The sequence below is a fragment of the Cricetulus griseus genome, chromosome X, assembly GCF_003668045.3.
Source record: "Cricetulus griseus strain 17A/GY chromosome X, alternate assembly CriGri-PICRH-1.0, whole genome shotgun sequence".
Taxonomy (NCBI): domain Eukaryota; kingdom Metazoa; phylum Chordata; class Mammalia; order Rodentia; family Cricetidae; genus Cricetulus; species Cricetulus griseus.
The window spans coordinates 71624852-71652811 of NC_048604.1; the positions used below are offsets into that span (position 1 = coordinate 71624852).

The 27960-nt window shown below is 39.1% G+C and overlaps 1 protein-coding gene across 3 annotated transcripts in view; it reads left to right on the forward strand.

Annotated features, from left to right (window-relative positions):
* LOC100765371 (oligophrenin-1) overlaps positions 1–27960 on the forward strand; it is a 332542-nt gene that overhangs the window by 126984 nt on the left and 177598 nt on the right. For all 3 annotated transcript variants that reach the window (XM_027431711.2, XM_027431712.2, XM_027431713.2), the window contains one exon: positions 8768–8839. In XM_027431711.2, the coding sequence (XP_027287512.1) occupies positions 8768–8839 (72 nt within the window). The remainder of the gene's footprint in view (positions 1–8767; positions 8840–27960) is intronic.

Genomic DNA, 27960 nt, shown 5'->3' on the forward strand with positions numbered 1-27960 from the left:
AATCAGTGCTCTTATCTGATGAGCCACCTCTCTATCCCCCATTTTTCTTTTATAGATCTTGCTTTTGGAGTCTAGAATAGTCATCATAAAAGGACATCTATCTTATTCTGATATCTCTTAGGAGTTTGGTATATTTAGATCTGTGATCCATTTTGAGTTATATTTGAAGGATTTAAGATCTTTATTTATGATTTACCATATGGGTATCTAGTGGTCCCCATTTCTCCACACCCATTCCAGTATTTGTTGTTGGTTGTTTTGTTGATCTTTACCATTATGACTGGGGTAATGTGAAATTTTAAGTTGTTTTGATTTGTATTTCCCTAGTTGTTAGAGTTAGTGAGAATGTTTTGAAATATGTTTTAGCCATGTTTTTTCTTTTATGACCTCTCTGTTCAGATCCTAGGATCATTTTGTTTAAATTGGTCATTTGTTGTTGTGACACTTTGTTTTTTTGAGTTCTTAATATATTCTAGATATTAATTCTCCATCAGGTATACAAATGACAAAGATTCTTTCTATTTAATTTCGTGAGACTCTTTTTTACTCAGATGGTTGTTTCTTTAGCTCTGCAGAAGCTTTAGTAAGTCCAGCTTGCCACGTGTTGGCTTTAATTTTTGAACAAATGGAGTCCTATTCAGAAAGACCTTTCCTATACATATATGATGTAGGTACTGACTATGTTCTCTTTTAGTAGTTTCAGTGTTTAGGTCTTCAATCTATTTGGAATTAGTTTTTGTTCAAGGTGATAGATACAGGTCTAATTTCATTCTTCTGTATGTGGAATTCCAATATTTCGAATATCATTTATTGAAGTTGTTTTCTTTTTTCCAGCATATATTTTTGCCACCTTTGTCAAATATTAAATTGCTGAAGTTATCTGTACTCATGTTTGGGTCTTCAGTTTTGTTCTATTGGTCTACTTGTTTGTTTTTTGCCAGTACCATAAGTCCTTTTATTACTATGACTTTGTAGTTTATTTTGAGTTCTGGAATAACAATCTCTCCAGTGTTATTCTGTTTGCTAACGATTGTTTTGACTATGCAGGGTCTTTTGTGGTTCCAGATTAATTTCAGGATATCTTTTTCTATTTCAGTGGCAAATGAGATGGGGATTTTGATTAGGATTGTGTTGAGTGTGTAGATTGCTTTTGGTAACAGGGAAGTTTTTGATACTATTCATCTATCTAGCTATGAGTAGAAGGATTTTTTCCTTTGTCTATTGACTTTTTCTATCTCTGTCTTCAAAAATGTAAAGTTTTCATTGTAAAGGTACTTCACCTCCTTGGTTTGGTTTATTCCTAGATAGTTTATTTTCTTGGAGGCTATTGTGAATGGAATTGTATTCCATGATCTTCTCTATAAAGAAAAGATATTGATTGGTACAAGATGATTCTGTGTTCTGCCAGCTTGCTGAATTTGTTCATCATTTCTAGAAGTTTTCTGGTAGAATTTTTGATGTATCTAATGTATAAATATATCATCTGTAAATGGTGATAGTATGACTTCATTTACTATTTGTATATTTTTAATTTCCATGTATCTTGACTTGTTCAGAACAATTTATCTTGGGGTGGGCAAGGAAAGGGTTTATTTGGCTAAAATGTCTTGAATCACAGCCTGTCAAGGAAAGCCAAGGAAAGACCATGGCTTCTGCATTAGCTCCTGCCTCTAGTTGCTCACCTGGTTTGAGTTCTTGCCTTGGCTTTGAGTTCCTGCCCCTTTCTAGCACTGTGGTACTTGCTTTTCAGCGTACTGCTACTATTACCTCAGCTCCTAGAGAAGTGTGGTTGAAGATGGGCTTTGAGGGTAGGGTATTTAGGATTTGATTCCGACTCAGCCACTAACTCACTTATTGACTTTGTACTAATCAGTTTATCCTTCTAGTCCTTCCTTTACTCTCTTGAAAAGTAAGTAAAATAATTGCCACTCCTCTTGTTATGAAGGACTCAGAATGACACAATATAGAAGTGTTTTATAAAGGTGAAAGACGTTGATTATATAAGTACCGTTTTGACTAATCTCTGGTTGTTCATAAGACAGGACTTTTCTGAGTTATGAAATATGCTTCTAAAGATAGTAAGGGGAGATAGACATGAGTGCTTTCACTCAAGCCTCATAGTGGCCTACTAGTTCAGACAGACTTCATTGGGTATTCTCTCCTGTCAGAGCTTCCCTGTCCCACTGCCTATGTTGTTCTCAGAGGCATTCAACTCTAGCTCATTCAGCTGCCACTAGAAAACTCAGCTGCCCTTCTCCACAGAACTTCATCTCTTGGATAGGTAAGATCAACATAGTAAAAATGGCAATCTTGACAAAAGCAATCTACTGATTCAATGCAATCCCCATCAAAATCCCAACACAATTCTTCACAGACCTTGAAAGAACAATTCTCAACTTTATATGGAAAAACAAAAGACCCAGGATAGCCAAAACAACCCTGTTCAATAAAGGAACTTCAGAGGCATCTCCACCCCTGACTTCAAGCTCTATTACAGAGCTATAGTCCTGAAAACAGCTTGGTATTGGCACAAAAATAGACAGGTAGACCAATGAAATAGAGTTGAAAACCCTTATTAACGCACACACCTACAAAACCTGAATTTTGATGAAGAAGCTAAATTTAGACGATGGAATAAAGAAAGTATCTTCAACAAATGTTGCTGGCATAACTGGATGCTGGCATGTAGAAGACTGCAGATAGATCCATGTCTATTGCCATGCACAAAACTTAAGTCCAAATGGATCAAAGACCTCAATATAAATCCAGCCACACTGAACCTATTAGAAGACAAAGTGCAAAATAGCCTTGAATGAATTGGCACAGGAGACAGCTTCCTGAACATTACACCAGTAGCACAGACATTGAGATCAACAATTGATAAATGGGACTTTCTGAAACTGAGAAGCTTCTGTAAGGCAAAGGACACAGTCAGCAATACTAAAGGGCAACTGACAGACTGGGAAAAGATATTCACCAACTCCACATCTGACAGAGGACTGATCTCCAAAATATACAAAGAATTCAAGAAGCTAGTCTCCAAAACACCAAACAACCCAATTAAAAAGTGGGGAACAGAACTAAATAGACAATTCTCAATAGAGGAATCTAAAATGGCTGAAAGACACATAAGAAAGTGCTCAACATCCTTAGCCATCAGGAAAGTGCTACTCAAAACAACATTGAGATACCATCTTACTCCTGTCAGAATGGCTAAAATAAAAAACACCAATGACATTTTATGCTGGAGAGGATGTGGAGAAAGGGTCCACTGCTGGTGGGAGTGCCAACTCGTACAGCCACTTTGGAAATCAGTATGGTGATTCCTCAGGAAAATGGGAATCAGTCTACCACAAGATCCAGCAATTCCACTCTTAGGCATATACCCAAAAGAAGCACATTCATACAACAAGGACATCTGTTCAACATGTTCATAGCAGCACTATTTGTAATAGCCAGAAACTGGAAGCAGCCTAGATGCCCCTCAACTGAAGAATGGATAGAGAAAATGTGGTACATTTATACAATGGAGTACTACTCAGCAGAAAAAAACAATGGAATCTTGAAATTTGCAGGCAAATGGATGGAACTAGAAAAAAACCATTCTGAGCGATGTAACCCAATCACAAAAAGACAATCATGATATGTATTCACTCATATGTGGATTTTAGACACAGAGTAAAGGATTACCAGCCTTCAATCCACACTGCCAGAGAAGCTAGTAAACAAGGAGGACCCTAAGAGAGACATACATGGTCCCCTAGAGAAGGGGAAAGTGTCAAGATCCCCTGAGCAAATTGGGAGCACAGGAAGAGGGGAGAGGGAGCTAGGAGAAGGGTAGAAGAGGAGGGGTGAGGAGGACATGAGGGAGCAGAAAGTTTGAGTCGGGAAGAATAGAAGAAAACAAGAAAGGAGATACTATAATAGAGGGAGACATTTTAGTTTTAAAGAGAAATCAGGCACTAGGGAAATATCTGGAGATCTGCAAAGATGACATCATCTAACAATCTAAGCAATAGTGGAGAGGCTACCTTAAATGCCCTCCCCTGATAATGAAATTGATGACTGACTTATATGCCATCCTATAGTCTTCATCCAGCAGCTGGTGGAAGTAGAAGCAGACACCACAACTAATCACTGAACTGAACTGGAATCCAGTTGCAGAAAAGGATGAGTGATGAGCAAAGTGATCCAGACCAGGATGGTGAAACCCACAGAAACAGCTGACCTGAACAATGGGGACCTCTTGGTCCCCAGACTGATAGCTTGGAAACCCGCATGGGACTGATCTAGACCCCAGGAATATGGGTTTCAATGAGGAGATCTCAGTAAATCTATGAGACCTCCTGTAGTAGATCAGTCCTTATCCCTAGCATAGGTGTGGACTTTGGAGCCCATTCCACATAGAGGGATACTCCCTGAGCCAAGACACACGGGCGTGAGCCTAGGCCCTATCCCAAAGGATACGACAGACTCTGAAGACCCCCTATGGAAGGCCTCACCCTGCCTGGGGAACAGAAAGGATGTGTGATAGGTAGGGTTTTATTTGGGGAAAGTGGTAGGGGAGGAAGGGAGGGAGAGGGAACTGGGATTGACATGTAAAACAATCTTATTTCTAACTCAAATAAAAAATCTGAAAAAAAAGTGTCAGCCTACAGAGTAGGGAATTTTTTCTTTTTACCAACTATACATTACATAGAGGACTAATACCCAAAACATACAAAGAACTAAAAAAAACTAAATACCAAGGAAACAAAAATGGGATACAGATTTAAACAAAGAATTCTCAAAAGTTGAAAGTCAAATGGGTGAGAAGCACTTAAATTGTTCAACATCCTTAGCAATTAACATGCAAATCAATTTTCTATTGAGATTTCATCTGACACCAGTCAGAATGGCTAAGATCAATAAAACAATTGACAGTTCATGGTCATGAGGATTTGGAGAAAGGGAAACACTCATTCATTGCTGGTGTGAGTGCAATCTTGTACACCGACTGTGGAAATAAATGTGACAGGTCCTCAGGAAGATGGGAATTGATACACCTCAAGATCCAGCTATGCCACTCTTGGACATATACCCACAAATTTGTTTCATCCTACCAGAGATACTTGCTGAATCATTTTCTTTGCTGCTCTATTCATAATAGCCGGAAACTGGAAACTGCCTAGATGTCCCTCAACAGAAGAATGGGTTAAGAAAATGTGGTACATTTACTCATGGAGTATTATTTAGCTGTTAAAAAGAAGGTCATGAAATTCTCAGGTAAGTGGAGGGAACTAGAAAGGAATCATCCTGAGTAAGGTAATGTAGACACTAAAAGACAAATATGGACTGTATTCACTTATATATGGATATTAGCTGTTAATCGATGATAACCAAATAACAATCTATAAAACCACAGAGGTTAGATATAGAGTAATGGACTTGGGGTGGCAGTTAGGTTTCCCTAGGAAAATGAAATAAAATAGGTAGTATGGATGGGTGGGATTGGAAAGGGAGTTTCAAGTGAGGAGAGGGAAGAAAGAGGGGGGTGACAGTGAATATGGGGATAGACAGCTAAAAATAAGGGACATTTGAGGGGTAGTATAGAATTCTAATACAGTAGAAGAATATATACTTATATGAAGGAAATATAAATGAAATCACCAAATAATGGGGGAGGCAGAGCCCTAGTAGGACATCTCTTGTCACAAAATAAAGCTTGTAGTACCAGGAATGAGTTGTATCTATGGTTCAAGAAACACTGTCTAGAGGAGGTAAAACAGTGTATGATCCGGGGATGGAGGACACCAAAGAAACAAAGCTCTCTAAAACAAAAGGATTGAGGCACACATGAATTCACAGACACCAAGGTAGCTTGCATACATGGGTGCAAGCCAGATGGTTTCCTAGACCTGAAAGAAGTGGATACATGTCTCTGTCCCTAAACCAGAAGCAATCTCTAGTTGACAGTCACTTGCAAATGAAAAATTTATTTTCTCCAAGGGATTTTCACTGGGAAACAAATTACTTTGAAGGGTATACTACATTCGAGCAGTGGGTGGCCAACAGAAAATAGACACAATGGCATTTTTGGAGGTTTCTTGCGCAATAATATGGTATCTTTAAATCGTATTTTAATTTTTATTTATTTTATATTTTTCTCACTTTTTACCCTACAAGTCCTTTGCACATATATTCTGACTTCCAGTTTATTGTTTTTTATGAGGATTCTAAGTGTACAAATGAGTGGGTCTATTTTTTGTGTCTTCTCTTGGGCTCTTTTTCTTCTGTTTGTTTTGTCATATTCCAATGTAGGAGCTTTTATTTTATATTATTATTCTTTATGTTGTGTTATCCCTTTGAAGACTGTTTTCTAATCAAAGATAGAAAGCTGATGGGTCTAGATGGGAAGGGAGGTAAGGAGGAACTAGGTGGAATAGAGGGAGAGGAAATTATAATCAGGATATATTATATGAGAAAAAATTATTTTCAATAAAAGGAAAAATAAATGACTATGTAAAATTAAAAATATATCATCTGAACCATATTAACTGGAGTAGGGTGTATCTCAGTAGCATGTTATCATGTTCAGGTACATGAGATCAATTCTAATCATTGAAAAAATGTTAATTTATTTTCTTTTTATTGAGTTTTCTTGTTCCTTTATGAAAACCAAATAAATGCTTTGAGGAAAGGAACATAGAAGGCATTGCTTAACACAGGATGATTTTTTTCTAGTTCCATTCATTTGCCTGCATATTTTTTGATGTCATTGTTTTTAACAGCTGAGTAGTACTCCATTGTGTGAATGTACCACATCTTCTATCGCCATTCTTTGCTGGAGGGACATCTAGGTAGTTTCCAGGTTCTGGCTATTATGAATAAGAACACAGTTGAGCAAGTGTCTTTGTGATAGGATGGAGCATCCTTGGGAATATGCTCAAGATAGCTGGGTCTTGTGGTAGATTGATTACCAGTTTTCTGAGGAACTGCCATAGTGATTTCCATACATGGCTGTTTGTTTACACCCCCACCTGCAGTGGAGGAGTGTTTCCCTTACTCCATATCCTCTCCGGAATGAGCTATCACTTGTGTTTTTGACCTTAGTCATTCTGATAGGTGTAAGATGGAATCTCAGAATCTTTTTTGATTTGAATTTCCCCGGTGTCTAAGAATGCTAGACATTTCTTTAAGTGTTTCTTGGCCATTTGATATTTCTTTGTTGAGAATTCTCTGTTTATATATGTACCCCATTTTTAACTGGATTATTTAATTTGTTAATGTCTAGTTTATTGAGTTCTTTATATATTTTTATATTAGCCCTCTGTCACATGTACACTTGGTAAAAATCTTTTCAAATTCTGTGGGCTGCCATTTTGTCCTATTGATGGTATCCTTTGCCTGACAGAAGTTTTTCAGTTTCATGAGATCCCATTTATTAATTGTTGATCTTAGTGCCTGTGCTAAAAGTGCCCTGTTCAGAAAGTGATTGCAGGATGGTGGATGTATGTATGTATGTATGTATGTATGTATGTATGTATGTTATGCCCAAACTCTGAACCTCAAAATCACCAAGATACCCAATCTGACGCAAAAGCAGAGTCTTTAATTTTACAAGTTAACTCAGTGCCTCTGTCAATCAGAAACAGAGGATGAAGCAGGCAGGGATCAGAAGGGACCTTAAGCAGCAGTGGGGCAGGGAATATATTGGGGTAGAGCAAGGGGAGTGTCTGGGGTCAGCAACAGTGTCAGGATTGGTGCACCTCTGGACTTGAGCAACCTGTCCTGAGTTGATTGGTCAGCTGCAGCTGCAGCAAGGTTGCTATGCCTATAGGCCTTCCAGGGCGGTTCCTATGCTCTGCATTTCAGAGCCAGCCAGCTAACTTCTGATTGGTTCCTTGCCACATGGATTATCTGGCTTCCTAGTGATTAGGACACAGTTGGGCAAGGTTGGTGGCTCAGCACATGTTGCTGAAACAGAAGCCTACCTCTTGCTGGCTCTTATTTGTAGCCTGGTATGGCTGCCAAAGCAGGGGGCTAGATGAGGGTCTGGTCCCTTCATTTATATATATGGTTTTTTAAGGCCAGGTTTTGATGGGGGAAGTCCTTCTGTGTATATGTTTGTCTTATTGGTTGATAAATAAAGTACTGTTGGCCAATAGGGAAGAAAGTTAGGTGGGACTAGGAGTTGAGGAGGATTCTGAGAAATTTAGTAAAGAGAAGTGTTGTGATCCAGGCAGGAAGTGACATAGCAGGCAGACTCAGAATATAAGCAGGGACAAGCAGGAAATCGTTCTCTTTCTCCTCCTCTCTTCTCTGGGAGTCGCCATGTGAGTCTGACAAGAGAGGACACATGCCACCAGCGTCCTCAATCAGATAAGTCTTTATAAAATATATAGATTAATAATTATGGTTGATACTTAAGACAGAGATAGCAGATAAGAATTCCTAGTCATTGGCCATCAGCATTGTACTTAATATAAGACTCTGTGTGTTATTTCAGGTGCTCACATGGCAGCGGGGCTTAGGCGGCTTGGCGGAAAGATTTAATGTTACAAGCTTTCTCTGTGTGGACCAGGCTGTCCTGGAACTCACTTTCTAGACCAGGCAGACCTCAAACTCAAAGAGATCCACCTGCCTCTGCCTCCTGAGTGCTGGGGTTAAAGGCATGTGCCATCACCACCCATATTTTACAGAAAAAGCCTAATGATAAGGAACAAGTTTGTATTTGAACCTTGGTAATCTAAACATTGTTTTCTTTCTTTCTTCATATTTTCTTCAGGTACAAAATGCTAGTGACTTGCTGATAAAACCCCTGGAAACTTTTCGGAAGGAACAAATAGGGTTCACAAAGGTATATTCTTTTGTATTAAATATATATATAAGTTCATTTTAAATACTAATGGAGTAGTTGTTTGGGTTACCACTCGTTATTCTGCAATGATACAGTTGTTAACTATATAGAGCTAAAAGATGCTCAGATATCCCAGATAACTGATTACCTTACTTTGGAGTTTATCTCTGTTGTTGTTTCCCTGAGAATTTGGTATTTGAATTTCTTGGCTGCCCTAAGCCATGTGGGTGGTGTTATCTAATCCTTTTGAGAGTCTGAATAGAACAAAGGGGTAGAGAAAAATTTGAATTGGCTACTAGGTCACATGACTTGGGACATGGAGCATTTGCTCTCAGTGTTATTGGTTCTTAGGCCTTCAAACCCAACTTGGAATGCACTGCAATAACACTCAAGCTATTGCACTGTCTTACTATCCTACTGGTATTCCTTATAGTTTCCATGTAGCAGATCATGAAACTTCTTATAATCACAAGAGCCAGCACATGAGAATAAATTTCTCTCTCTCTCTCTCTCTCTCTCTCTCTCTCTCTCTCTCTCTCTCTCTCTCTCTCTCTCATTTCTCTCATGCTCACGCTTCACCTCTGTAATATAGAAATTAGTAGTAGGAAGTATGTTGCTGCTGTAACTAGGAAGAGTAATGTAACAATGACAATGCATTCTGAGAAATGCATCATTAGCTGATTTTTATCGTTACTTGACATCCTAGAGAATACAGAACTAGATGGCATAGATGTAATTTCTTGGTAAAGTTCGGAGATGCAGTAAGCACAAGGTATTTGAGGCTATACCAGGATGACATAGCATAATGTTTTAGTAAATGTTTTCTAAGGCTTATGCTCTAAAATAATGATAAAGGTATGGTGTGGTAAATATATAACCTAGTAGCATAGTTATTTTTCTTATAAATCATTATGCATATAATTGGATGTGATAATTTTTTGTGTAATGGGTATCACAGTACAAGTATCACAGGCATATCAGTGATACCTGATGCTACTATGGCTGTAGTCATAGGAGTGACAGAAAATTTTCTACTCTTTTATGATGTCCCTCCTCTCCCTTCCCTTTTCCTCTCTGCTCTCTTCCTCCATGTACTCTCCTCCTCTTCTGTAATCTCTTCATTTTCTTTTGTTTTCTTTTCTATTTTCAGACAAAATGTCAGTGTTGCTCAGGATGGACTCAAATCCCTGATCTTCCTCTTTTAGGTTCCTGAATGCTGGGCTTACAGGCTTGTTCCACCACACCCAATTTTATGAATAATCTTTTGGGGTCAGTGTCATAATAAAAAAACTCAGACACATATATTGGGGTTCAAGTGGAAAGATCAGAGAAGCAAAGTAGCTGGCCACTACTAGCTCTTATCTCTACCTCAGGCTGCAAGGTCTGTCCTGTCCTCAACATGGATGAAGAATAAATCTCCGAGATTGATTACTGAATGCCCCACTCCTATCTTATATACCCCTCTAGAGCTGGGATTAAAGGCATGGGATCCCAAGTGCTGAAATTTCCTTTGTGTGAGCTGTTTAGACTGATTCACTCTAATGTAGCCCCAAGTGACCTTGAACTCACAGAGATTCATCTGCCTATGTCTCCTGAGTCCTGGGATTAGAGGTGTGTATCATCACTGCCTGGCTCTATGGCAGTGGCTAGCTTTTCATTTTGATCTCCAGTATGTCACAATATGTCACCACAGTCATATATGCAGTCTGTTGTTGAAAAATGTCAAATGTTATTATGTAGCATGTAACTATATCTAAAACCATGAAGGCACCACCAGAACCAAACACCGGGTGGGATGGGACAGTTTTGACGAACATACCAGGGAAAAGTTGGCAGTGCTGTGGAATGACTTATATCTGGTGAGGATTTAGAAATAAATGCGGAGAGTGGTTGAAAAAAACTTCTATCACCTTTGATTATATGTGATCAATTATGTAGTGTTGTGAGAAATGTGGGCATTAAATTGATAAATACAGATCTATTTGCATACTTCTACATGCAGACATTCACTTTGACTGGCAACATTTGTTGAAGATATCCTTTTTCAGTATGAATTTCTGTCTTCTTTATTTAAAAAGTATCCATAGTTGTGTGGATTAATGTCTGGGTCTTTGATTCCATTGGTCCACCTGTCTGTTTTTATGGAAACACCGTGCAGTTTTTATAACTATAGTTATGTAGTGGAGCTTAAAATCAGGGCTAGTGGTACCTCCTTCTGTTCTTTTATTGTACAGTTTTGTTTTAGCTGTCCTGGGTGTTTTGTTTTTCCATATGAAGTTGAGTATTGTTCTTTAAATGTCTGTAAAGAATTGTGTTGGGATTTTGATGGAGATTGAGCTGAGGAGATTTTTAAGCAGACTATGTAAGAAGTAGCTTCTTTTCTTCTGCCTGATAGTAGTAAATTTCACGAAGAGAAAAATTGAACTTTAAAATAATTGATTTCATGTATTGATATGGCAAAGAAAAAGAAGGCAGGTTCTGAAGAGAAGTTGAGAAGATTAGTATAGTTGGGTTAAGAACTTGGGTATTCCTTTTGTGCAGGAATGGGGTTGGGTTCCCAACACCTACATTGGGCCATTCAAAAAGTGCTCCAAGAAATAGAACACTCTTATCTGGATTCAGTGGACACCTTCACTCCTTTGCATATACCCGTACATAGTCATACACTACACACAGTGTAAATAATTGAAAAATAATGAAAAGGATTCTTTAAAAAAGATTCCCAAGGCAGGAGCTGATGACCTAACAAATCATCTCAATGGAAGACTACAATGATGAGATTAAAGCAACACTACTGCCCAAGTCTAAAGGAAACAGTAATTAGAATGGGTTGAGTTTTGCAAAATGTGCTTTTCTTCAAGAAATGAGAATGTGTCCCAAAGATAATTTGGAAACCAGTGGGATTCCCGTTCCCATTACAGGCCCTGGGGCAGGGATAATTCCTTATCAGTTTTAAGATCTGACCTTGTGGTCGTTCAACACTAGGATGCCCCTACCCCATGCTTCCAGAGATGGGCCCATCAGAAGGCATTATGGGTTGTCCCTCCTTCCTCTCCACAGGAGGTATCACAATGAAGTATTTAGGGTCAACCAGCCAAAAGTTAACAGTGATACAACCTTCTTAGGAGGTAGGAACCATGGCACTGACCAAAGAGGATTATTTGGAACCTCAAGATCTCCTAGAGTTTACTTGTTTGATTTTCAACTTACTTGGGATCCATCAGTCCTCCCTTTTACATTTCTGTCTTCTAGAATTGGAATGCCTGTCTTATGCCCATATCTGCATTTTTTTTTCGAGAAGTGTATTTGTTTTTTTGGTACTAGAAGCCCATGGCTGAAGATAATTGTATCTCAAGTATCAATCATATCTAAGTTATGTCATAAGGAGACTATGTTAAACTTTGAACTTTAGACATTTGAAGTGATGCTGGAATAAGTTACCCTTTGAAGTTATTGAAATGAAGTTACTATATTTTGCCTGTGAGAGAGGAGTGAAGATGGTGAAGACTGGGGTAAACAAAATGTTATCTTTGTGTCTCCTCAATTTCACATATAGAAGTCCTAAACCCAGGAAATATTTCAGTTTCCTTTTAGGGTTTCAGTTGCTTCATTTGGAAAATGAGAGGCAGAGAGGGAGGAGTGATGAGCAAAGGGGTCAAGATTGTGCTGGAGAAATCCACAGAAACAGCTGACCTGAGCAAGTGGGAGCTCATGGACCCCAGCCTGACAGCTGGGGAACCAGCATTAGACCGAACCAGGTCCCCTGAATGTGGGTGACAGTTAGGAGGCCTAGGCATTCTATCGGGCCTCTTGCAGTGGAACCAGTATTTATCCCTAGTATATGAATGGACTTTGGAGCCCATTCTCCATGGAGGGATACTCTCTCAGCCTAGACACATGGGGGAGTGCCTAGGCACTGCACCAAATGATGTGACAGACTTTGATGATCCCCCATGGAAGGCCTTACTCTCCCTGGGTAGTGGATTGAGGGGTGGGACAGGGGTTGATGGGAGGCATGGGATGATGGGAGGGAGAAGGAACTGGGATTTATATATACAATAAGATTGTTTCTAATTTAAATAAAAATATTTTTAAAAAGAAAATAATAGCCATCACTGGGCTAAGTGCTTTGCATTGTTTCTGTATCCACAGAAATCCTGGGGGTCATCTGGCAGTGAGGTAAATGAAACTTATACAAGAAAAATAAAATGATAAAAGTTACACAGTTACTATCAGTTACCTGAATTGGGATACAAGTATCTTTTTAGCTTCATAGTTTAATCCTTTGCAAGATAGTATTTCATTATGAAGACCAGGCTGGCCTGGCATTTCTTTCTGTTCTTCCTTAATGTTGGAATTACAAGTGTATTCTACCATGACCAACTATATCCTTCTATTAAGCTGTGATGTTTAGATCTGTGCTGCCCATCAATTTTAATCTCTCTCTCTCTCTCTCTCTCTCTCTCTCTCTCTCTCTCTCTCTCTCTGTGTGTGTGTGTGTGTGTGTGTGTGTGTGTGTGTGTGTGTGTGTGTGTGTTGTTAGAGTCTATGTAGTGTAGACAGGACTCTAGGTTGGTTTCTTACTCTTGATTCTCCTTTCTTAGAGTCTTGAGTGATAGGCTTATAAGTATGCACAACTGTACCCTGTTTGTCTTACTCTTAAGATAGCCACCAGATGTTTTAAGTCTCAAGTCCTCAATGTCCTAATTTTCCACACTTAGTAGTCACAGGAGGCTAGTAGCTATTTTATTGGAAAGCTTATACATAGCCCCTGTTCATCATCATTGAATGGCCTGTTGCACAGCTAATTTCAGCTTCACTGTTCCTGGATCTGTTTCATTACTCAATATGTTAAAAGGGATATGAGTATTTTCAGTTTAATTTTTCAGCCTAGTGTGCAAAACTATTCCCAAGGTGTATCCAGCATGTAATAAAAATATTCTTTCCTTTATAGGTTAAAATGTATCATCTTGACCAAGTATCCAGTTGTAATTTTTGGAATAAGAATACACCTGACAGTGATTATTATTGGAATACCATGACAATCAATTTGGATAAAGAATATGAAAGTAGTATGAAAGAGATTTGTTGTTAGGTCAATTAGAATCTTCAAGGTCATTGAGATATAAAGACTATGAAATGGAACGTTGAGATTGTAGCCCAGTAGTATAGTAGTTGCCTAGCATATGTGAGACTCTGGGCTCTATGCCCACTCTTCACATAAAAAGGGAAAATGAAAATAACAAGAAGGAAGAAAATAATTAGTGGTTGTATTACTGCTTGTTATCATGACTGAAGTTGATAAGAGCATTCAAGCATAGTGAGTAGTCTAGCTAGCCTAGAAATGCTGTGTTCTACTAGTTTCATCTGGCATCTAATTAGTATTAATACTTATTTGGGAGAAAGGTATAATTAAAAGACAAAAAAGCTTTGAAATTACAAATGTGATAGAAAAATTACTGTCATTTGTTAAATTACTTGACAGGTATTATCTGACACTGTAAGGGGTTATGGGTTTTGAAACCCACATATCTGACTTGCTTTCAGTCCTGGATGAGACCAGCAAAATGAAAGTAAGGGTATGCTGTAGTGATTGACAATCTATCATACAGAAAGGGACATTTCATGGTATATTTTGTGTGTACCAGGCCTACTAGTGTGATGATTTTATAGACACTGTCTTCCCACAGCAGACTGATGTAGGACTTACAAATTATTATCTTAGTAAAGTGACTGAAACTCTGAAGGGTTAAAAACTCCCACCAGTATTTTTCCAATCCGAAAGACCCTGTTTATCACTAGGGCTAGCCTGCACCACTATAAAGACCAAGTCAGTGTGAACGTGGGTATCAGTGAGGAGACCTGGGAAATCTATGGAGCCTTTTGTAGTAGATCAGTACTTATCCCTAGTATAGAAATAGATGTTGAGAGCCCATTCCACATAGAGGGATACTCCCTGAGCCTAGACACAGAGTGTGGGCCTAGGCCCTATCCCAAAGGACATGACAGACGCTGAAGACCCCCTATGGAAGGCCTCACCCTCCTTGGGGAGCAGAAAGGATATGGGATAGGTAGGGTGTTAGTTGGGGGGCAGGGGAGGAGGGAAGGCAGAGGTAACTGGGATTGACATGTAAAATAATCTTGTTTCTAATTTAAATAAAAAATGGAGAGAAAGAAAAAAAGTTATATCACAAATAGACTACCTGGAGTTTTCCCAATAATAAAACTTAATGTAGAGGAAATTGCACTTAACTAAGGGACAAAAAATTAAGTTATTAGCCTATTGCTCTGTGTTTTTATTGCACCCAAGTTCCAAATTCATCCCTCTGTATATTCTCTGTGATAACAGTTCCTTCAGTTATCTCTCTATAGTTAGCATGGTGTTAAGCTTTTGCTTTAGACAATACTGCAGGTGGAAGGTTCTTTCTCCAAGCTCTTAGGGGCTGCTTGGTGGGCTGCTTGTTGGTGGACCTCTCATTTAGCTGTTTTCTCAGAAAACATGTTGTATCTCTGACCTTGTAATGTTGGTTGTAATAATAACATTCCACAGGAGAATCAACCCTGGAAGACCCCACACACTCATAGTTTACCCTAACCTTCCCCTGTAGTCATCCCTCTTCCCCTGCCATGGGGACTGTCTGATTTATGAAGCATTAGTATGAAGCATCCCATCTTTATTCTGGGTCTTCATATAGTCTGATTGTGCTTAGATGATTCCCTCTGAGCCAGGCAGGCCCCAAGAACCTTATCTACATCTTGCTGTATGCCCCCTCTTTCCTCAAACTGTCTGCTGGTTATCTCTGGAGAGATAAGTCCCTCTTATTTAGTGAGTATAAACTACCAAGCCAAACAATCGGACTTCACTTCCACCCAGAGAGTAATATTGCCATGTTCCCAGTGAGGTCTGATCCCTATCCAGTTTTGTCTTGAATGTTTTCTTCAGCCTATGGGACTCATAAAGTTTCCTTAAATTTTATAGATACTCTGTTGTAATGATCCCCCCTTTTGTATTACTGGAAATATGACATAGGATCTTGTATATGCTGAGCAAATGCTCTACCTCCTGAACTATATCCCTCTTTCAAAATTTTTGTTTTGAGACATAAGTTAAGTTTTAAACTTTACATTAGCTTTGCTTAATCTAAAAGTCTGGCCTTGCACTCACTCTATAGTCTAAGCAAGATTAAAACTTGTGATCCCACCCGTAGCTCCTAGCCTTAGCCTCTAGAGTAGTTGGAATTACAGGACTCTACCACCAGGCCTGCATTGTTGTAATAATTCTTGGTAAACTACTCTGTGACCTAATTGGACTGAAGCTGAATACACAAAACTCTGTTGCTAGCTGGGTTTGTGGCTTTACCAGTAGTTGCTAGGTACTGTCACTAGTGACAGAGAAACACAGCCAGTGCTACTTACCACCAGCATCCTGAGGAGGTCCCATTCCACTTAGGGACTGCTATTCAGGTAAAAAAATTTTGACTATGTTACAGAAAAGAATTTCAGGATGAATCATTATAAATCAACATTAGTGTATTTTAAATAATTTTATAGAGTTATATAGGAATAACATAGAATATGATCCTATGACAGGACCTGGGCTTCTCTGTCCTGTTTAGATTTCCTTATAATGGCTATATGATCTTGGAGTAGTTGAAAGAAGGAAATAGAATAAAAAAGGGAGTATAAGAAAGGGAGATGTAATTATATCTTAATAAAAATAACGTTACATTATTTAAAGAATTCTGATTTACAAAAAGTTTTTAAGATTAAGCAAATCTTATATAAAGTTTGAAAGTTAAGTAAAGATATTTTAGCTAGTGCATGTTTCTTAAAGAACTTTCTTTTGTCAGTGAAATGCTAAGTCATTTTTTTAAGGTATACCATCTATTATTAGAGATAAGAGTGGGTGGCTAACATGGTAAAACTCAAAATTAAAAACATTCTGGCCCTAAGTAAGCACCATTGATTTATTGTTTTTAACATTCATATTGGAGATATCTTTAGGAAAACAACCATTATTTCTCCAGATATTTTTTAGTTTTAAGTTGTGTTGAAGTTTCTTGATTCTGAGTCAGCAGCAAAGACTAGATCTGGGATCTTAAGGTGATGGGCTTGTTTTCCATCTTGTGTCTCATTAATTTTCCCTCCCGTTCTGTTCTACTTCAGTGTAATTCCCCCACACACTCACGTTCTCATTTCAAGCTTTTAATTACCTTGGAAAATAGAGGCTGCTGTACTCTATTAAAAGATAAAGATACTAAGGTTTACTGTGGTATAGTATCTGAGGTCACTCAACCAGGAGTGGCATTGCTTGGAATTGAATTCAGTTTTCCTGGTTGTAAATGTAAGGGTCATTTCACTTTACATAATTTCTCATGTGTATAGTAAGAACAATGAACTGGAGATATACTGGGTTAATTTTCCTGGGAATATGTGAACAAATGTCTGTACACCCCAGATAGGGCAGCAACAACAGATCAAAATAACACATTCATGCAAGACAACCTATACCTTTATTGAACTTATTTAGAGGAGAATTGTTAAGGGGTTACTTAGAAGAGTAGGGTCACTCATAGGTAAATATATTACCAAAAAGCCCTCTTGAACATGGGTGGTGACTCATGAAAGCTACACCATGGAGTAGTCCCCTAGTGCGTATTAGTGACGAGTATGTGCATGCTGCATTACTGGGATCCTGCCTTCTCTTGACCTTCCACCTCCTATATACTCTAGCAGCCCTCCCAAGACTACTTGGGATAAGAGGAAATTGCTGTGGATCAGGCTGTGATGTGCTCCAAGTTACTCCATACTGTATAGAAAAGTTGTTTCACAAACTACCTTTTACAATTAGTTTTGAACTCCATTTGGAGGAATAGAATTGATGATTGTATAACCAGGTAAACATGCAAATGACACTCTGTCAGGACCCACCCATGGAGCATAGAGTGATAAATGAGTCATGTTATTTTTCAAAGTAGAAAGTATATAAATCTTTTCAGAGTGAATTAAGAGGCACATGGGTTTATGAAAAATCATATCTGGGAAACCATCCCCAAGAACTTATCAGGCACATCAGACTAAAGGAAGGATATGACTCCTTTACCTGGACCTCATAATGATGTAGACAGCTACCATTGTAATGTTAATTGCCCCTACCATCCTGTATTCTGGCCACAAAGTCTATATGTTTAGGACAGACATGCACATATTCCCAACTATCCCAGGAACTTAATCTTGGTCTTCACTGTTGATGTGGCCTACTTGTAGTGACATTTGTTCATCCCTATGTTCACTCACCTGGACCATCCATCAGCCCATCAGCCCATTTCTTCATCTGGATCTGACATTGCTCTTTTTGTGTCTGTTTACCTGGACCTAACCATATGGCTCATCTCTAATACCAGTGTCCAATGCTAAGGCTCACAACAAGTGGCTGACACCCACAAAACTTCTCCTTCTCTTATGGTTTGGTTCAATTTATTATCTTATCAATGCAAAAACTCTTTAATTATTGTGAATTTCCTGTATTTCCTTCTTAGGCTATGTTAAAGCTTGTAAAATTCTTTTTACCTCTTTAAACCTTTACACTCATTCTGTAATGTGTTTTTGTGTGTGTGTTTGTGTGTGTATGTATGTCTGTATATACATACACACACATATATAATCAGATATGGCTATTTTATTGTGATATGTAATGTGTGATCCGAGTGTTAATGCTAGTAATTAAGAGTGTTATAAAGATTGGTCTCAGCTAGCAATCACAGAAAGCAAATTGCTGCCACTGAAATGGCTATATCTTGTAAATTTGTTCTTGTCTAATAACTTCTGACATTGTAGAAGGACACAAATGTTATGTTTCTGATGTATGTTATGCACTTACAATGTTATCATGGTATTCTGTTTATTATTGTCAAGACTACTAGGTTAGTCGTTTTGGAGGGCAGACAGTATACTCTGTTCTATGATTACCGTTGGACATATCAGGGTTGCCCACCTAGTAGGCATATTGATAAAACATTTGCCAACACACTCCTATCCCCCAACCTCATATCCTCCTGTTTTTAATTTAATAACCTATCAATGCCAATTTATATTGTTTATGTCCTCCTTGATAGGAAGCCACCTCTAGAGTATGGTAGACCTACCAGACGCCACACCCTTAAAGAAAACAGACTCTTCCTTCCCCCCCAAAAGCTAACAACTGTTTATAGCTCCTAAGTAAGGGGTTAGGTCTCATGGACTCCTTCCAGTTCCATGCTAGAATGTTGACTGGTTTGATCTTGTTCAGGCTTGTGCAGACCACCACAGATGCTATGAGTTCATGAATGCAGTGCCCATCTCATGCCTAGAAGACACTGTTTCACTCTGGTACTCTGTGATGTTTGGCTCTTGGAATCTTTCTGCTTCCTCTTTTGTGATGCCCCTGTGGTGGTTTGAAAGAAAATGGTCTCCAAAGGGAGTGGCACTAATAGGAGGTGTGGCTTTAATGAGGGAAGTGTTCACGACTGAGGTGGGCTTTGAGGTCTCAAGCCATGCATAGTGTTAGTCTACTTTCTGTTGCCTTCTGATCAAGGTGTAGCCAGCACCATGTCTTCCTGCAAGCCACCATGCTCCCCACTAAGATGATAATGAGATGATAATGGACTGAACCTCTGAATTGTAATTCACCACTGCAATTAAATATCTTCTTTGTAAGAGTTGCTATGGTTATGGAGTCTCTTCACAGGAATAGAAACTCAAACTAAGACATCTCCCTTAACCTTGTAGAGGGGGACATGATTATAGATGTCTCATTTGTGCCTGAGCACGTCACTGACACTTAATCTATGCAGTTTGACAAGTTGTGAATTTCTTTTTTTATTGATAAATTTTATTTTGTAATATATATTTCTATTTAAATTAGAAACAATCTTATTTTACATACTAATCCCAGTTCCCTCTCCCTCCCATCCTCCCATGTCTCCCCCAATCCCAACCCCCCTCCCTGGTGGGCGAGGCCTTCCATGGGGGATCATCAATGTCTGTCACATCATTTGGGGCAGGGCTTAGGTCGTCCCCTGTGTATCAAGACTGAGACAGTATCCCTCCATGGGAAATGGGCTCCCAAAGTCCATTCGTACACTAGGGATACATTCTGGTTCCACTGCCAGAGGCCCCATAGAATGCCCAGGCCTCCTTACTGATACCCACGTTCAGAGGGCCTGGTTCGGTCTAATGCTGGTTCCCCAGCTGTCAGACTGGGGTCTGTGAACTACCCCCTGCTCAGGTCAGCTGTTTCTGTGGGTTTCCCCAGCATGGTCTTGATCCCTTTGTTCATCACTCCTCCCTCTCTGCAAGTGTTTTCCAGGAGTTCGGCTCAGTGCTTAGCTGTGGTTCTCTGCTTCTGCTTCCATCAGCTACTGGATGAAGGCTCTAGGAAGTTGTGAATTTCTTTCTTAACAACTGTCCACTGAACAAAAAACTTATCTGATAAAGTCTGAAAGCTGCACTAATTTATGAGAGATAGGAATTTAGAGAGCATTTTGATGCTATGTTCATTTAATGGAATAATAGTAGTAGATTCATTCTTGAGTCCTGTTAGCTCTCCAACCATACATTATGTCTAGTGCAGTGCCAGGCATGTGTTTCCCCCTGGGGATTGGGACTTAAATTTAACTAGGAAGTAGCTGTTTACCTCTATAACATTCGAATACATGTCTAGCAATTTATCTGTTTCTTCCTGTTTTTCAGCTTTTTAAAAGGATATAAGTTTTCATAGTATTTCCTAGTGAGCCTTTAGATTTTATGGGAACTTGTTGTAACATACTTTCATCTCTAATTTTATTAATTGTAATCTTTTGTTTGGTGAATTTAGGTAAGGATTAAATTTTTATTTCTTCATTGACATTTCTGTGCTGGGAATTGAATCTCACATGCTAGGCAAGAGCTCTGCCATTGAACTACATACAGCTCACACTATCCCTTTTGACAGAAGCTTTGTGAGATGAAGATATTATTATGTTCCTTTACGTCTGTATTACCCACAATGTTTTGGCAGTCCTACTTTCACTTTCCAGTTTGGGATTGTTGTAGTACTCTTATATTAGTCCGGAACTATTAGTGAAATCTTCCTGTAAAATAAGCTGTCACTTAGTTTATTTTGCAGTGACAAAAGGCAGTTGTTAAATAAATGCAAGTTTTCACCCATGTTTCTTTTTATGTATTTTATATTGGATTAATGTATGTGTTAGTTTCCTGCAGCTAGCAGATACCAAGAATTATCTTGGTGAGGATGTAGCTCAGTTGGTAGAATGCTTGCTGAATATATGTGAAGCCCTGGGCTCAATCCGCAGCATCACATGAACCAAGTGTCGTGGTACATTCTAATAATCTCAGCACTTGGAGTGTGGAAGCAGGGAAATCAAGTTCAAGGTAATTTTCTCTACATAGCAAGTTTGGGGCCGGCTGGGGCAACATGAGACTCTCTTTAAGGAAACAAAAAAAAGGGGTTTACCTTCTCCCCTATAATTTCTTGTCTATTAGCCTGATTTATTTATTTTGTCTGATTACTTTATGTTATCTCTCTTTTTAAAGACATCATCTTGCAGTATCTCACTGGCTGGCTTGGTATTTGATGTACAGCCCAGGCTGCCCTTGAACTTCTGGCTATCCTCCTACCTCAGCCTCTCCAGCACAGGTAATAAAGGTATGTGCCACAATATTTCCCTCGCTCTAGGCATTTGTTGGTTAAATTCTTTCCCTCTTACTGCCAGGAAGGCCCACTGCATGCCAGATTTTGGAGTTTTCCCCAGTCTTCTGTTTACATCATAGCTGTCAGTCACATGATTAAGGAAACGCTTCTTACCATCATCTCCCTTACACCTACCGTGTGTCTTCCCCATCTCCTGACCCAAGATCAAGGATGACAAGCAAGGCTTAGTTTAGCTCTGTTCACACATAAGGAGTCTTTCATCCTAGGGTGTAGAATGCTGGACTGTCCACTAGAGATGGAAGAATAAAGATTCAGTGATTGCCTTCTAGACACATGACAGGGAGAGTATTTGTACCCTTTGATTCATATTTTTTTAGTCTTGTCAGAGTTGCTCACAGTATGATGTTTTCATTTTTAAGGATTCTTTTGCCAGGGAGGAACAGATCCTGAATGAGGCCTTTGTTTAGATTTCTGGTGAGACCAGGGCCAAATCTTCTGACTCAGACATCTGAGTATGCATTTGCCCCTCTTTGAGAATTAAAGCTGGCATAGAAGCAATGATGCAGTGTGTTCTTACTCAATAGAAAGCAGGCAAGAGGCCACTGAGAGCAGGAATAGGGTTTGTCACTCTTCTTGCTGTTTCTTCTTCATGAACAGAGTTTATAGAAACAGCCTCAAGAAAATGCTGTTCTGCTGGTAGATGAGGCTGAGAAAATTCAAATGATAGAGAAAAAATGTAGCTAGAAATCTGAGCAAATAAAGCCAAAGGTTATTAGCGCTGGCTCTCATTCCAAAGGCCACCGCATGCCCTTGGAGAGAGTGTAAGGAAGCAGCCCCCAATAGCTTTTAAGAATTTGCATTTCATATGTTCCTACATGTTTTGGAGCTGGTGGCACTATAGTGCATTAGAAGGGGAAGTCAACTAGTCAAGGTTTCTGAGCTAAGTTATGTGACAGTAAACCATAAATGATTTAGAAATCAACAGCAAATACTGTATAAGCCTTATAATAATAATTACAGTTTATTAGGGACTTACTATATGTTATATTTATTGTGTATTATTATTATTATTATTATTATTATTATTATAGCCTATAAATGAATAAATCAAGATACATAGTGAAAAATAACTTGTTTGAGGACACACAGCTCTTAAAAATAGAAAGCATCAACCAGATTTTTGGTGCTTCAGAGGCCTCTTTCTTTGAGTCTGTTGTGTTCATTCATCTTGGGGCAACGCAAACAGCCTTCTCTTTATCTCAGCTAGAGCACAGATGGCAGAAAAGTAGCAATTTCACTAAAGTCCAGCTTGGCAAGCCAAGGAGCTCTGTTAGCTTACTAACCGAGCACAGGTAAGGACTTATTTACAGGAATCTGGGTGATTCCCAACAGCTGCATCACCCTAAAGTTCCACCACACCATGAATGACAACTTTACGGAAGCTAAACACAGAGTTTCCCTTGTCTCCACTTTATTTAACTTTCTATTTTGTTTATACTCCAACATCATCCAAGATGACTTACTGCTAGAGTAGGATGAGCCAGAGTAATAGCTGGACTCCTAGGTGAGGATACTGTGAGCTTCTCCTGCATTCTTTTATTAGGGAGTATTGAATAAAAGTAGCTCTAGTTCTGTTACCAGACCTGGCTATCCTTTCAATGATTTGTTATGGCTAACTGGCTAAGGTATTCTCTATTTGAAGATAGCAGTGGAGTAGGCATGCTATGCCTTAAAGGAAAACATCATACTATAACACTATTGCATTGAACTTTGAGCTTAACATTTGCAGTTGCTGTGAGAAGTCTGACAAAGTAGTTGTTGACTGATGCCTATGAGTATTTGAGTGAAGAAATATATTGTGGCCAATTTTATTACTTTACAGTTAGGAGAGCAAATGAACCAGAGCTGTTGTATGTATGCCATTACATGAATGAATGTGACAAATACGTGCTGGAGTATAAAAGAAGTTCATAAAACACTACATGCTATATGAATAAATTTCTACACAGCTCAAACCCAGATGAACAAAGTGATAATTTGGATTAAATTTATTAATACAACCCACCAAGTCAATTTAGTGTTGTTCATATGTATTTGGTTTAAGCTTGACCACTTGGGACTGATTGTATCAGAAAACCAACTCTTACTCTCTTGGTAGCCATTGATTGCTCTTTATCTGGAGGTAGGGCCTTGTGAGGTATCCCCCATCCACATTGGCATATCGACTAGTGCTGTCATTATTCAGATCTTACTTAGTAAACCATATTGTTGAGACTCCATCCATGGGTGTGGCTTCCCTGTCTTGCAGTCCCCCATCTTTCACAATTCTTCCAGCCCCTTTCCTATGATGTTTTTTTCTGGGTGTTAGCTGTAGGGCTTGTGCTGCAGCGGTATCAACTCCGCCTGAGCACTCTATGGTCAGTTGTTCTCTGCTTTGTTCAGTTATGAATTTCTGTCATAGTTCCATCTGCTATGAAAGGAAGCTTATTTGATGAGGGCTGAGAGCCATGTTCATACATACTCATCTGTGGGCATAAGGATAAATATTTGGAACACAGTTAGAAAATATACTAGTTCAGGAAAGTGGCAATAGTAGGTTTTCCTCTAGGGTCCATGGCTTCACCAGCCACAAGTAATTTGCTAGGTTTACAGTACCACACATGAATTGTATTCAATTGAATGGGCCTTAAGTCCAATTATATAGGTATTTGTTAGCCCCACAATGTAAGTGCCACTATTGTACTTTCGGGATATCTTGCTGTATTGGTTATTGCTGTGGTTCATACGTGTTATAACTGGGTAAGACTATTGAATACTCTTCTGTCTTGGTAGCTTGCATAGCTCCTTCTGATGCTATGAGAGCTAGTTCTCAGGGAGGAGGTTTCCAGTTCAGTTCCAGTTGGATTCCTCCAAGTCCTGAGTCTAAAGTTTGTGCTGTATTCAGCAATAAGGTCTTACATTCAAGTTCTAGGAGGCAACCAAGGGTGATGGCAATAGCCTGTATTGTTTGGGGAGTCTCTTTGACTTCCCCTGACCTACATCTTGAAATGAAGCACTGAGTTTTTTGTTAGATAGTTTATGGCTTTGAGGGGAGCATTGTCACCCCAAATTGCCTAAATTCATTTAAAAACATATGTACACACACACACACACACACACACACACACACACACACACACACCTGTAATTTTAAGTAAAAATAAAATAATATGATTCCCCTTGGCCATTCCAAGCATCTTTAGTGTTATTTTTTCCTTTTCCTTTCCTCTCCCTTTGTATTGCCCCCTCCCCTCTCCTTGGGTACCTACCCTCCCCAATTTTTCCCTTTTCCCCATTCACAGCACCTGTGTCCTACTTCCACTTTCTAGAGCTCCACTACCCTGGCCCCATTCTTACTCTCTTGGTAGCTAAAGTTACTGCAGAATATATAATCACATGTGAATATTTAGAGCTAGGATAAGCAAGAACATACTATCTTAGGGTGTCTTTAACTTATCTTGTTGATTGATGGTCAGCTGTTTGTGTGTTTTTGAGTTCAAAAATATTGCCATGAAAATGTTTTATGTTCTCTTGTGTACAATTGATCTCTCTCTTTCTCTCTCTCTCTCTTTCTCTCTCTCTCTCTCTCTCTCTCTCTCTCTCTCTCTCTCTCTCTCACACACACACACACACACACACACACAATTGTAGAATCCATGCATCTTTACTAGATATAGTATCAAGTGTTGCCTAGGCGGTTGTAACAATTTTTAACATCTCTTGCCACCACCAACATAACAGAGCTTTCTTTATGTTACATCTCAGTAATTCGTGGTATGTTAAGAGATATAAGCATCTAGTATTGTCTTAGTTAGGGCTGCTATTTCTGTGAAGAGACCCCATGACCACGGCAACTCATAAAGAAAACACTTAATTGAGGGGGCTCACTTACAGTTCAGGGGTTCAGTCCATCATGGTTGTGTGTAGGTAGATGTGGTGCTGGAGCTGAGAGTCCTACATCTTGACTCAGAGGCAGCAGGAAGTTCATAGACAGTTACACTGGGTGAAGCTTAAGAAAAAGACCTCAAAGCCCATCCCTAAGTGACATACTTCCAACAGAAGGTGTGGCCCAGGTTAAAGGTATGCCCTCCTGCCTCAGGGTCTGGATTAATGGCATATGTCATCTAGCCTCCTCCAACAAGACCACACTTCCTTCAACAAGGCCACACCTCCTAATAGTGTCACTTCCTATGAGTTTATGGGGGCCAAATACATTCAAACTACTATAAGGATTAAAATGCCTGAATGAGTTACTTACTCCCATATTATTCCTAATGTAGGATTAGATCATGTATTAGGTTCTCCAAAGAATAGAATTAATAAGATGTGTGTAAATATGGTCTCTGATGTATGATGTCTTGAAGTTATAAGTTTTTACCATACTGTGATGCTAAAGCAATATGCATTCAGAAAAAAAAAACTTAAAATTCGAATTTTAATGTTTCTCAGATTAACATAATGTGTTATGATACCCTACTGTGATGTTGGATGGCAAAAATAAGTCAGAGCTCCCAGTCAGTCATATGCTCACAAGGGAAAACAAGTTCTACTTGATGGTTTACTGTGCTACTAACCATTTTCCCTTATTTAATGGTTGAGCCTAGAGGTTTGTGCTTGCCAGGGAAGTGCTCTACCACAAAGCTAAAACCACAGGCCTTTAATTTCTTTAAAAAATTGTGATAAGGTCTTCTTTAATTGCCCAGGCTGTCCTCGAACTTCCAATCTCATCCTGCCAGCCTCCCAGATGCTGTTATTACAGGCATGCGTTACCATGCCTTGCTGTATCTTTGATATTCATGAAGTTTAGTCAAAGCATTTCTGACTTATAACATTTTCAACTTATGATGGATTTATCAGGACATAACCACTTCATAAGTCCAGGAGAGACAGAGGAAGGGGAGAAAGAGAGGGAGGAAGGGATAGAGGGGGGAGGGTTAAGTTAATGATTGTGGGAATTACCAAATACAAAATTTGCAGGGCAGCTTGTCAGGTTGGAAACCTAGACAAGAGATCACATTCCAATTGAGCTATGAAGCTATCTTTCTTTGTTGATTTGAAAACATTGCTTCCTAAAGCCTCTACTAACTGGATGAGTCTCACGTTCATTCTGCTAGGTAATATGATTTGCTCAACATACACTTATTTAGTGTTAATTGCTGTCTACAAACTACCTTAAGAGCAATCCTGAGACTGGTATTTGACCAGACATTTGGGCAGAATGGACTAGCCATGTTTATGCATAAAATTACTCAATACCATTACAACATTTGTTATTAAGAGCTCTGGAGGGTAGGAGGTTCCAAGTTTCCCTAAGTCACCTCCAAGTCTTCTTTCTACAGTTTTCTTAGATGTTACTGCAATGCCAAAATGCCACAGGTTAACATTTTACATTGTTCCTTTCCAGTTTAGTGTCCCATGTAAGAATGAAGGGCTCCATTAAAATACCATTTTTATTCTTTTGTCTGGAGAGACAAATGTCTTCTTTGAGCTGCCAGCAGACTTTTCCTTATATCTCTTGGGCTGAGTTGTGGGCCAACTCTTAGGTCAATAATTGGCAAAGACAAATGGGAATAATAATACTCCCCTTGGCTTAGGAGACAGGCTCTCCTTGCTCTGAGAATATTTGCCTGCTTGATAGCTAATGAAATAGTAAGGAAGAAGGCTGTTATGTTGGCTGGGAACTGTTAATCAAGAACTTTTATGAACAAAGATGTTCTGACTTAATCAAGAACTTTTAGACTATAGTCAAAAGGCAGTGAAGAGAAAATAAAATTGTCTGTGCCATTTTAATTAGCAATGGGAAGTTTCTTCATATCCTGTCTTCTATAAAGAGATTAGATTCAAGACTCAGCAAAGTAAATGTACCCCTCCAAGATTGCACAGCAAATCGGTGGTACAGTTTGGATAGGTCCTATGTTCTGACTATGTTCTTTCTTTTGGGTCACATTTTGTGACACAGAATTTTGCAAGTATATTAAGTGTACTTATGTGGACAGTTCCTGCTTTTGTGTGACACCATTCCTGGGGAGACATGCACAACTGTCTTCTCATCCATATAGGGAACCGATGAGGGACCAAAGTAGACATTGCCAAAAATCCAACTTGGTGAGCCAGTGAGTTTTACTGGGGTTACTTATAGAAATATGGGTGAAGGGTTACTCACAGGAGCAGAAGTGACTCAAAGACAACTGCCTCAACAAACAAAGGCCACCCAAGCATGGGTGACAACTCACAATAGCTGGAAACCTGGACATACTTCACAAGTTCCAGGCAGCTTAGTGGGGTGGAAAGTGTCTTTTCCCAGTGGTCCAGTTGGTCTGAGCTTGTCTGGTCTCTGTTTCTTTTAGGCAGTTGAGCTTCTTCCTGGTTGTTTTATTGATCTCTGCTTCTT